At 37.7% G+C, this 13,657-nt stretch overlaps 1 protein-coding gene across 1 annotated transcript in view; it reads left to right on the plus strand.

The window, feature by feature from the left end:
* Nucleotides 1–13,657, plus strand: part of LOC119648902 (ATP-binding cassette sub-family G member 1) — a 102,334-nt gene that overhangs the window by 53,622 nt on the left and 35,055 nt on the right. The window contains exon 3 of the mRNA XM_038050806.1: nucleotides 12,230–12,466. Within this exon, the coding sequence (XP_037906734.1) occupies nucleotides 12,382–12,466 (85 nt within the window). The 5' untranslated portion in view covers nucleotides 12,230–12,381. The remainder of the gene's footprint in view (nucleotides 1–12,229; nucleotides 12,467–13,657) is intronic.

A 13,657-nucleotide genomic window follows, 5' to 3' on the forward strand; every position in this document is an offset into this window, starting at 1 on the left:
CCAAGTGGTCATACACAGTGCCCAGCGATAATTATTATGGCTAAATCGTTCCGCAATGTTAGCTCAAAGTATCTATTACCTGGAGACATAAGAAGGGTACTTCAGTATGTGAAGAATCCAAATGATTAATCTATTCCATGCTATGCTGCCCACGAATGGTTGTGAACGAAGTATAATTGAATGCACCTTCGATGTTCATGACGGATATGTTGCATTTCGAGTGAGCATGCTGGCTGAAGTGAAATGGTCACCTAAGTATCTACATGTTTCTTCTGAACGGATTATTAGTCTTTCCAGTCCTTTTAGTAGGGATTTGATCGGTTAGAAGCTGATCGCGTCCAAGCAGGTGAGTGTCCCAGGTTTGGGTGTCATCTTCATGTCATCGTATGCCAAAGACGTAAGGTAGATATTTCGAAAATGTGGACCCGGGGTATCTCTTCCTTTTATTGCCAAAGTAGGAATTGTTATATGTTAAATGTCCATTTTATTCACTTAAGTGACACGATTTTGCATGCAAGGTCCAATCTCTGGCTTACGAACTGTATGTGACTGGCGGCCCTGTACCGGGATTATATATGCTGCGTATGACGGTAGTTTGTGGTTTCTTCATCTCTTCATGGGTATTTTCCCACCTGCAATCGATTACCCAGCTGTTGGCTGATATTCAACTTCTAGGTCATCTTAAGCGAATAAGCCTCTTAATAAACGCGCTTGTAGTTGTTTTTCAGAGCTTTCTAGGCCGCTTTATAGTAGTTACAGCCCACGGTTGCATCAGACTTCTAGGTTTAATTGAGGAATGCCGTTGTCTTCTTTCTCTGCGTTTTATGTTTTATTAATGAAGTTGGATATATTAAAAAGACGGTACTGTGCTGTGTTGCGGCAGCCTGCGAGATTCATACTCACTAAAACCGCCTCCACTCTTCCATTCATTTCGCTGTATGAACATTGTGAAGTTATACTTCGCGGGGAGGGCTCTGGTCTACACCAGCACATTTAAGTCCCGCGTACGAGTCGCTTGTCTAGCTTGTTCCAGCTCTTGAAGTTTCTTTTGTATCGTGGCTATTGTCACGTTCTCTACCATTTAGTAGCTGGAATCTGCAGTCATCTAGATTGGATAGGCTCTCCTTCCATATTAAAGGAGACCATTCCCGCGATAGCGCTCACCTGATATTATCCTTTATGCATTGTAGTGGGGACTCTACCAGATATTCTAGTAGGCTCAATCCCCTCGTGTTGATGATTGAGCTTCCCCAGCAGAAATGTGAACATTAAATCATTACTTCCTGTTACACCCATACCTTCGCTTTTAACATAACTGATAACTCTTATATAGATGTCTTATGGCTGTTTATTGAAAGAGCGATTAGTTCACTGGCCGTTTTACTAAGCTACCAATCTATTTGGGAAATATTGCACCTCACTTACGCTTCACCGTGTCCTGCGCATCCTTTTCACTACACTTAGGAGCACGATCCCAAACCCGTAGTATAATCGGCAGCTCGTTTGTCCCCGAACCTTCCTAACACATGCTGCCTGGCAACATTCAGCTGGTGGTGTCAGTATTGTTCTGAACATCAAGCTGCTCCAGACCTTCAGCGCAATTGCAAACGATGTACGATGGCAGCTCAGAGACTCTCTCCAGAATTACCCGCGCATCATCACTGACTATCAACTGATTTAATCAAATGGAAAACCGCCAATAAGCTCTACTAGACTAAAACTGACGAGAAAGAAGAAAGTTTTGAAGAGAAGTAGTTACCCGGAAAAACTCTTCAAGAAACTACTCGGTTATACCTCAAGTATTGATTACAGCCTTCGTCCTAAACATAAAATATCCACCAAATATGTTTTGCGGAGGTAAAAAGGCAAAAAATTCATTAGAATCAACTTCAACGTCGTATACTCGTACCAAGAATATGAATTGAGGAATTATTTTATATTGTCTTTGTGCTGGTTACACTACTGTAGGCTTATATGTCTGTTGCTCACTTCTCTATGGAGTATAGGGTATCTAGGCAGCCTTTGTCATGTTATTAGTTTTTCTTTATTTTCATTTAGTTTGTTGTTTTTTCTTTATTATAATCACACTCAACACCAAGGCGGACATAAGCACCTGTGGTGAACCTGGATTCAACGCCTGGTAAACGAGATCGAAATGTTGACGCTAAATCAACTCGGGCATCCCACTTTCTTATTTAAGCGCAATAGGACGAAAAACAATAAGAAGAAGAGACTACAGTTTCCAAAGGGGTGGTTCGGGTAGGTTAGCTTATAAAGTAAGGGGGCCTGTACTTCCAGTATTAGCATTTAGTTCATAATAGCTCATTCTACTATTCGCTGGTGCATTTATTCCAACGTTTTCTATTTAACCATTACTGCCCATACTAGGATCGTCTCGTTTAATTAACGGACTTTTAATTAGTGGGGCACTTGGTGCAGTCCATATTAACTGGTTTAATATGGTGGAGTCAATTATAATAAAACTTACATATGTGCTTAGTAATTTTATCAAGCATATAACTTGAAGGAAATGACATTTCAGAATATCTATTAATGGCCTAGATATTTTCAGTATTTTAAATCGATAGCAAATCCTTGAAATGTTGATTCATGATGGCATTATTGATACAGAACGGCATCTGCCCCTAATATCGACTTGCGCATATATTATTCCTTCTTTGCCAATAAGAAAAAGGACAATCATAAGAATAAAACCTCTGAAATTTATATTTTCTCTTCAAAGTACTTTAACAACAGAATAATAAAAACTTTTAAGTGAAAACTCAGATGGGAATGTTATGGTCACCATAAATGTCATGAGAGATCATCAATTTAAAAATGGCAAAAACAGATAATTAAAACACGAAAAAAAACAAGATTCTAGTAATTAAACCACATAACAAGAAACCAGACAGTAAAAGTATGTAAATAAAATGTAAAATTTAAGCTATGCATTACATTAAACCCGAAGAAGATTTTATATCAAAAAACAAGATGGATATAAATTCAATTGTCATGATCGCTTGAAAATTTTAATTACTTGCTGGTGACATAATCTGAACTTTCTCAAGCGCAGAAGTTAAATCTTTTTTGTAAATTCAGTGGTTAATTTAAAAAAAATTAAAATTTTCTTTATTATAATGCAACGTGCCGATCGCATTAAAGATATCTGAGGCAATTTTGAAAGTATCCCAAACATGTACATATATATATGTACACAGTTACACCCTGAGTAGTTGCATGTGGTTTGGAGCAATTATGTTGGATCCTTGTTCTGTAGACAGCATTCCACTCGTATTCTTGTTTAATAACTGACTAACAACGTAGAATAAATGATGGTATATGCAGGTGCACTTTGAATAAGCTACACTTAATTGGAAGCCAATTGGGTCATTCAGTTTCTTCACAGTTGTCTGCACGTGAATCGGTGAATTTTTTGTATGAAACTTATGTACTCCCATCTACATATATTTAATACAAAGCTAGAAATTCAAAATATTCCTTGATATGACTCCAAACTCCAACCCCACCCTTCATATGAGTTCACTTTATGTTATGGTGATGACGTGCTACACGCCTTAAAGTACAATAAATCCATGCGAAATACAAAATTTTGACCTTTTGTAACTTTTTCAATAATAGTTGGATTGCATTTGTTAATAATAGTTGGATTGGATTGCATTGCATGCAATTTTTGTACTTCTAAAATTGACCTAAAATGTTTTTCTGGTAAATTTCTGAAAGATAGTAATATGCTATTATTAACTTTATTTGAGCAAATATTGTAATGGGATATACATATTTTGACGCTTAGATTTTGTATAGACGCATCACTGTGTTTTTTTTCAGATTTTTCGGTTGGTTAGGTTCTGAGGACGAGACCTGTTTCACTTTTTTAGACACATATTTCGAGTTTTCATTCCTCTGCATTTTAGTCAATATAAGAAATTTTCGAAAAGTACTAATCGAAACCTTTCATTTGATACCCCACATGACCCTCTCCTTTTAAAGAAAGTTTCGCTCCCCCTTTTCATATGGGGAGCTCCCGCTTAAACACAACACAAAATGATATTTCGTAACGATAGCTGCAGTCGTTTGGAAGTAAATGTCGTGCGACAGACGAACAGATAGGCAGGCAAACAGGCAGACAATAAACCGGTTTTAATAAGGCATTGTTTCATACAAAACCTTAAAAATTATCTTATATTTTCGTGTAATATCCCTTCGTTACGTTTCGTTGGGAATAAGACATTGACTAACCTCGTTTCTCTACTCCTTTTAATTCGAGACTGCATCCTGGGTTTTTGATCAACGTTGTTTTTTTAGGGAGACAATGCAAGGATCTTGATTCATAATGGAGCGCCCCAACATGAGGTAGGATTCGGTTGCAGAACTGTTAATATTATTTACTTTTGTTTAGTTGATTTTGTTATTATTATTATTTCTGATGAGGATCTATTATTTGAAGGAATAATGATCATCAAACAATGGTAGCTTTATGGCCCCTAGGCACGAAGCCTGACACGCAAGAGTTCTGACATAGTGTCATGAATATGTGAACGATTTGATTTTTCGGGAACGCTGATGTAGATATATCTCTTTAGTTTATTACTGACTTGATAATTCCCAATTCTTAGCTAAAGGAAAGTAAGGAAAGCGAAATGGCAATAAAAAATGTTATTTATGGCTAGAAGCGCATGATATCATAGAAATACATCTATGAAGCTATTCATTCTTTTTCATCACCTAGACAAAAATGTGGCTCGTGTAACCTAAATTAATCTTTTTAATTGCTACTTTGCAAATATATCATTATCAATTGGAAGCTAAGATAACTATACAAGTACTACTTATGTATTATATATGAAACTTCCATAAAAGACGAAATTATAAAATGTTCACTGATAAAAGTCTATGTTTATTTCCCGCTAAATAATCTAACAAAAATTTCGAGAAAAATTCAAAATTTCGAATATATATTTCTACGATTATAGACTCTCGATTGTATTCGTATGATCACAATTGCCAAGCGGGATTGTGGTAATTGGTTCTTTTATGGGAGTGCCTGTGTTCTAACATATTTTGTTAAAAAAAAAAAAAAAACACTGAAAAAAAACTTCAGCAGTGAAGCGAATTATTAATTTATCAATGCTTTAATGTCAGCGATAGGTTAAAGTATTTTGACGTGAAACATGAACATAAAGAGACGAGATTCCTAAGATGAATTTGAAAAAACAATAGAATGGAGAAGTAGACAAATCGTTAAATAGAATCCCATGCGTTTACTGTATTCATTTAAATACATAAAATGAGAAAAAGAGATGGAAATGTAGCTATATGTGTTTCCGCTTCCCCCAAGGCTGATTACGTACCTCCTCTTTTGTTTTCCTCCACCCAGCTATAGAGAGGCCATCGGCCATCCAAGGATAGTGAACACATTGCATGGCATATCCCACAAAGGAGTAGTCACCCTTTCATAATATTGGACCTCTGAGGCACCCTTCAGCAATCCTGGATGTCTATTAATGTTCAGGTTCAGGTCTCTCTCTTCTCTATTCAGTTTCATTATGACCACCACTTCAATTAGTCGTAGTGAAAGTCGCATACCTCCCGCTTATACACCCTGTCATTGAAGCCCTGTCGATACTTTGCTGCAACTAGATTGTCTTGATTGAGTCAGCTTAACGTTCTCAATCTAAACCCTCTGAAAAATTACCAGCGGATCACATCTAGCAATTCAAGTCGAGAATTTCGCCTAAAGGAAATTTGAGCTGATCACGTGGCATTTATTTTGCAATGATTGGAATGTTTCTACGGTATAAGTAAGCTGATGCGAAACCGCGAGATTCACTGGATAAGAAGACGGGGTATTCGATGCTACTATGAAGGTTCTTCTGACCAATCAGTCTTTTTTGCATAGTGACAGGCGAGTAAATGTGAAAAATCGTTGCCCCTACAATCCAATTGGATCAGGGTCTTGAATTGTATTAAGGCACTCCATTCAAGACTGTAACGATACCCTACCGGGTTACAGTAACCTGTAGGAGACAATTTGATCAGCATTAGGCTCGTTCGTGATTATTACCCTGATTTGGCTCAGGCACTCATACAATCACCGCTTAGATATATCCAAACCGGAGTGCATCTACCCAGAACGGCTTATTGGTATTCACTTTAATAATTGGTTGACAAAGATAGAAGAGGCTCTTGAAATTTCTGCCCCGCACATCAGTCCATTGCATTGTATTGTGGGTCTTTTTCTAAGGACCGCGGCTCAAAAAACACAAAATACATTTGTCCAAATTCGTTCCACTCAACTTTCTCCTATAGTTCTCTTCCTCATTCATCTTCCATTTTGATATTTTGATATCCCACTTCACCTACCTTTGTTTGCTATATGCTGATTACTTTAAATAATTGACTATGGTTCGCCACCAATAATCTGTCCTTCCTAGGACACATACCTAGGTATCAGCGAATTCTGATATGTTACTCGGTGAAAAGCTCATCATTTCTCTCTTTTCACTCCCCTGTGAATATCTACCCTATCTGAAATCGTTCCAAATTCATGGAGTGACCCTCGACGATAAGCTTCGTTCTGGTAACCAATGATATAAACTGTCGTGCGTCCAGAATGCTTTTTACCGTGTCCTTATCCTCATTTCCCTCTACTACTTTTAATCATATGAGTGATTTACGCTTTTTGCTTTCTCCTCCATTTGAACATAAAATATAATCCAAATTGCCTTATTAATTCGTTGATAAATAAATTTCTAATTTCCACAATTATACCATTAAACTGGGGTTTAAGAATTCACTCAAAGTATTCATTGTCGTGCTTCTCCTAAGAGCCAACTAAGAGGAATAAACATTTTTTTGGCCAAAAACCTGCGGATTACGAACCTTCTCTCTCAACTGAAACGTCAAAAGCAGGGTTGTTGTCTGGGGGGACCGGGTCAGAAGTCACGGCTACGGTCTTTCGTTTTTAAAAACGATTTTGACTGGTTTCTTGAATGTTATGCACGCTCCTCAACAACAGTAACGAGAACCTGCTTGTGATCATAATTGGTAAGCTGTCATAACAACTTGTTCGCGCGTGTAATGAGGAACACTGGCTTGGTGGGCGTAACAACCACGGTGAAAGGCTTGTAAGTTTTCGCAACTTTTAACCGACCCACTGCATTTATTCGCAGAGGAACTGAGGGTCAACCCCCAGATTCAATATGTGTCGTCATCAATAATGAGTTCGCTGGTAATTCGCGGTAACAAACGAATACAGAATGTTGCCTCAAACTGAAGCCAATTATTTTTGACATTTACGCACTCAAAGACAATAAAGCCACCGGAATTGATAGTCTCCCTAAGGAATTGTTTAGCAGTTGCTTCCAGTCATTCGAAAGTTTTGAGAATTTGAGATGACTTCCAGTGAGTAGAAAACAGCTTTAAGAGTCCAAAGAAAAGCACCCGTCATTTATCCGACAAATGGATAGGGGGCGGTTATTTGAGTGCTTCCGACTATTGCGAAAATAATAGTTAACACAATCCTTGAACGCATCGGGAAAAACCTTAGAAGCTGCACAACAAAGAGCAAGCTGGCTTTCGTTCTGAATCCCCTAGAACCGACCAAATTAGCTCCATTCGAATCATTTTGGGGCAGTGTACGGACTTTTGATCTACTCCACCCGGTTAATCGGGAGTATGCTGTAAGAATGGAGGACTCCGAGGAACGAATAAGCATTTTCGACGCGGCCTATGATGCGAAAAATCGACGGTAGAAGTTTACAATACCCAAGAGCCTTCTAAGTTCTTTCACCCTTTTTAGTAGCGCATGCACCTTGTCCGGATCGAGTTGAGAATCCCTGGAAGGTTTGTGCCACATTGCACAAGGAAATTGTCATCTGTGTGAACTCGAAGAGCCCAAAGGTGTATGAATTTCTGTTTTTGGAATATTTCCGGGAGCTGTAGGGATTTGGTAGCAGGCCTTGGCGAGATCTTAGGTCGAGAAAACATGACAGTTTGCTAGATAATGCCACGTATTCCTGGATGAGTAGATTAAGGTACCGGTCCGTAATCGTCTGAGCATTCAGGCATCAATAATCCCCAGAAAGTCGTCATTCGCCGTTGGACTTTGGAATCAGATGGAGTGGAGGCGACCTACTGCTATTATCTGCATATACCTTGGTAAAAGTAGTGGTAAAAGACGCACCTTCGCGAAGATTGGAGAGCCATCGGACTTAACTGGCTGAGGGAGATTACACTTGGTAATGATGCTGAGGTATTTTTGAAGAAGTGCACGAATAGGTGGGTCGGCAATGTTTTCAAAAATAATAGAGTGCTGAAGTCTATCAGGGACACAAGAAATCCGCACATAATATAAACCTTGATGTCAGCCAAAATGAATCCCACAAAAAAGTCCTACGCAATCCAAGACTCACGTCTACTTGCCATTGGCAAGGGAGGGGGAGGGCTAGGGAAAAGGGAACTCCATGCCCGTGTCTACTAGATAATTGCGCCTACTAAGGGAGTCGTACACTGTAAGGCGACGTGTTGCTGGGCGAGAAAAGTACAGCTAGCACAGCTGGGACCAACATACGCCTGAGTTTGGTGCCGACCGCGGCGCACGGCTACCCAGACTCCCATTTCTTTAGGCGCGACCGATCTCTCGAACGTAAAGCATTCATCGCCGCCGACAGTGTGGCCACATTAGCCGTAAGCGCAACCGTTTTCCTGCCTAATCCCCAAAGTCGGAATACTATTCTGATCTGAAACAAGGATCCATGCTATGCATCAATATGAAAACATAAGGTCAGAAGGGCTGAAAAGTTCCTAGGCTAATATAGAAAATTTTTTTTTTATCAAATTTGATTTTATTATTCGATATAGGTGCTTCGAGGGCAATAAAATTATTATAACAGTCAGACAATTTGTCGATACTATTTTTATAGTACGATTTGCCGATTACCTCTTCATCGGCGTAAAATATCTTGCCAGCGAACATTTCACATCCCCAAACATTCATGTACGATATGTCCAACACGTTCCTTTGATATCAGTAGAGCCTCAGCTATTTCAATCAATTTCACTTTACTCATTCAAAATTATTTTGTGAACTTTTTGATATTTTCGCCAGTAAAAGCCTCTTTGGGGCGTCCACTGCATCGTCCTCGATCTCACTTCACATCCTTTAAACTTAGCAAACCACTTCTCAACGGTTGATTTTCCCGGCGCAAACTCCGAATAATGTTGATCAAGCCAAGCAGTATTTTTTTCGCCAAAAAGCAATGCTTTATTAACACGCGAAATTGCTTTTTATCCATTTTCTTCAAACTAACAAAAGTTGCTTCACTCAAAATGTTCTATCCCAAAATTAATAGTCCGACAGCTGTCAAATGTATAGAGGTGCATTTTGAACGAACTTTTCAGCCCACGAGGTATCTTGGATCGATGTAGACATATAAAGTTGGGCTGAGTTAGGCAGGAGGGGGTTTAACTCCTGGGGTAGTTTATGTTCAACTTGATTCAACACGTCCTGTAAGTCATAGCGTAACACAGCCTAGGGTTTATTTGAAATAATTAAAACTTGCTTTTTTCTATTCGCTAGTGTTATTTATTGGTCTGGTCTTGCAAATACCGATATTTCGGGAACCACTTGTTCTCTTCATCAGTGCTAACAAATCTGCTCTTCAGTGAGTTTATTAACTATTTTTATACTAATCTAAATCTATAATAATATTCTACTTAATTATATTGCAAAATTAATTTTTTAAAGACTAAATCCTGAAAAAGAAGAAAAAATTGGTTACATTTTAAAGACTTAACTTGCATAAGTTTTTCAAATAACGGAGAATAGCAATTACCTTGATCTGATTTCAATCTAGTGTCTACTGGCTGTTTGCTAATGAATACGCTGATTAATTTTTGTTACCTGTTTTAATACTTTCATATCGTAGGTGCTTATTTTATAGCCACATTTCACCATAAGCTTAGCCAAAATAGATTTTGTGAATTTTCGGGAGTACTTGATAGCCAACTCTGCCTGCTTCGTATGCTCCCTAAATCTAGTAGTTACCAGCCTTTTCGTTTGTCCGATATACATCTTCGGACAATCTGAGCAAGCAATTTTATGAATTCCCCTCACCTCCTCTACCGTTTTTCGGTCCTTTTCTTTAACAAGCTGAGATTTTTAGCTGGTACATAGATACGGCCTGATCCTACTAGTTGTATGTCGAACCTTTTTAATGTACTTTTTATATGCTTGGACAGATTTAAAGAGCTGACGCTCGATCTTTTAATGTGGTAGAAGTCGACTGTACAGTGTTCATTAAAAAGATAGAGCGTCACCTTTTCTCTTCTTTCAGGACATACAAATAAGTCTTTAATAATAATAATCGTTGGCACAACAATCCATATTGGATCAGGGCCTTGAAGTGTGTTAGAGCATTTAATTCAAGACCTAACGGTACACTACAGAACACTGTAGAAGGCAATGTGGTCAGCATTACGCTCGCCCGAGATTATTAACCTGATTTGACTCAGGTACTCATTCACAACTGAGTCGACTGGTATTCGACGTCAAATCACGATACAAATCCCACTGCCGCCACCGTGACCTTCCGTACGACAGCCTTGTGCTCTAACCACTCAGACATTCGGAGTCTTTAAAATGTAATTAAATATTTCTTCTTTTTCAGGATTTAGATATTCTTTAAAATCTAATTTAGCTATTTAATTAATTAAAATAGCATTATTGATTTAGATTAGTAGAAATATAGTTAGAGAGTTAGCAGAATTATTAGCACTAATGAAAGGAACAAGTGGTTCCCGAAATATCGGTTTTTGCAAGACCAATAAATAACACTAGCGAATAGAAAAAAACAAGTTTTAATTATTTCAAATAATTTAATCGAAATTAAACTCAGATAAGTTTTATATATATCCATCATCATGTTCTTGACTCTATTGTGTACGTTTCTCCTCCTCTTTTAAAAATCCATGTTAAAAGTTGGGTCAGTGCTGTAAAGCAATAACTAAGCCCTTTCATTTGATACCTCACAGGGGCATATCGTGGAAAAAATATCCATCCCCCTTATGCATGTATGCTCAAACTCAAACTAAAATTGTTCTTGCATACAAGGGACTTCCTAATTTGATGACAATAGCCCCAGCCGTTGTCAAGTAAATGACCTGGACAGGCAGACATGGAACCCTTTTAGCAAGGTTTTGTTTTACACAATGCCTAAAAAAATCATTTGTCATGGCACCTGCATGGTGTATAATCTTTCCAAGAAAGACAATTATATGCAAATTAATTCGTCTCTACGCCTCATTGGGGTATGATTTTTTCTTAATCTGTTGACATGATTAATTGACTTGATATCATACAATATAAAGTTCTCGAAAAAAATCATACGCATCTTGTTACAAATGTATTCATTGGAACCGGATGAGTTCGTCCCAATCATTTTCACCTAATGGTATTGTATAACAGCAGATAGGCCTTCTTCAGATGTGCACAAATCTCATGGATTGAAAGGAAATGCGGTTTTCTGAAGCATCAAAATGGGAAAATTCAGGTACTTGAATTTGAACTGTATAGAAAATAAAATATTTCTATGAACATGAAGGGGTAACGTATTCTCAACGTACATATATATTTCCATTTCCTTCAATCACAGAGAATGTTTATAACTTCAATGTTCACTTGATGAATTGGGGAATTTAATTATAAAATTTCTGGTTCAGTTAATTCTATTGATATTCCCGGAGGAGGAGCTACTTATTAACATTCCATAAAGCGAAACGCAATGTTGTTATCTAAATATCAAAGTACATTTAGTCGCCTGAGAGTCAGTTGGCGACTATTATCACAAAACTCTTATATACTTTTTAGTAAAATACATGGTTAATCATAATATAGTTGGTTATGCTATTACTCATTTCAAATTTTTTAATACTTTGCACTCTTTTGCGAATATTTTTTTGCAATATATACTGCTCACAATCTAAAGTCTCTTCTATTGTACAGATTATCAAATATTTATTTCATTCCATTCCAAAAAAAGAATTGTGTCTGAATTATATTTACATTCAAAATAAATGTTCATAAGCCTACATTTTCCTTACAAACAATTACTTATAAACAACAAGAAGCATAACAAGACATCTACACTTCCCCCAAAACCGCGCAAAGTATCAAATAATACTTATTTGTCTTATTCTCTTTTTGCAGGTCAACAAATTAATATTGCCAGAAAAATGCGGTGATATTTGTAAATTAGGTTAAATCGACTGACCGACATCTTCCGGAAGAAAAGTAAAATTTATAATTAATCTACCACTTGAAAAGATTTATCGTATGCTCTCGGAAGTGCTTAGTTTAAAATGGAGTTAACATCGATGATTGCAACAAATAAAGATGTTGAATTTCAACAAATATGCTACACAGTCCCAATAAGGAAAAACTTCGGTAAGTTGAGATTTAGTTAAAACAAAATTATTTAAGACAAGATTGGTCTGCACACGGAAGCAGTGAGAAGAATATAAATATTGAATTTTGAAGCTTGTTTAACTCAATAAAGACAAAAGCAGTTTTTATTTCATTGATGGATGTTTAAACATTTAAATTCCGAAAAATATTCATAAAATATTTATAAATAGAATAAAATGCTCAACGTTCAAGGGGTGTGATGTGACTCCGACGTGATTTATAACAAATTCACGAGTAATTGACTGCATGAATGCACCATACCCATGTCTAATTTTTTGCAATAAATTAATCATGTGTGAATAAATTTCATGTGATGGCCAGACAGGTAGTAAGTGAATCGATATTAATAGAGATCTGTTTTCGCAAAACCCAGCCGAGCGATGTGAGGCAACCATTGTGTCAGCTTCCTCTTCCTTTTCTTCAGCCTTTGTCCCGCTCTCAAAGGAGAGAGGGGTCAGTTCGCTGTGACTGGTTTCGCCATTTGACCTTATCAAATACCTGATCTGGATGTAGTTGCGAGACTTTTAAATCACCACATAGCGTATCAAGCCACTGTTGTTTCGCCCAGCCTTTTGGTCGCTTACCATCGACTTAGATATTCAGACCACTCTTGGCAAGTGAATTCTTGTTAGCATGAATTACGTGACCATAGCATCGAAGCCCTCCACGATTGATGCAACCCAATATCATTCCGGATGTGATCAAAACGTGCCACGTCACTAGTCCAACGTAATAACATCTTCGTCACCCTTACCGGGATACGCGAAGCGCTTTTGATACACCCGCCACATTTCGAACTTTACTTTGGTGGTAGAGCATTTGAACCCAGCTCACGAGTTCTTCTGACACTAAGTGTTGTCGTAGAGCATAAAAGATGAGTTCGTGTGGCACAAGGTCAAACGCTTTCTCCAGATCCAGAAATGTAATGTAATGAGTAACCGCGCAACGTGTATTATGTCAGTAGTTCCGCAGGTTTTGACAAATCCGGCTTGATTCACGATTATTTTAACGATTTCGCGATTACGGTTGTCAAGAAATCTTAATGGTATGGGATCGGACGATAATTTCGACATTATGTTGAACTACCTTTTCCAGTTAGGAACTGTAGTACTTTCTTGTCAGTCAGATTGTGGAAGTGTAAGATGAGCACATTCTTCAGTTGAAATCTAT

The sequence above is a fragment of the Hermetia illucens genome, chromosome 2, assembly GCF_905115235.1.
Source record: "Hermetia illucens chromosome 2, iHerIll2.2.curated.20191125, whole genome shotgun sequence".
Taxonomy (NCBI): domain Eukaryota; kingdom Metazoa; phylum Arthropoda; class Insecta; order Diptera; family Stratiomyidae; genus Hermetia; species Hermetia illucens.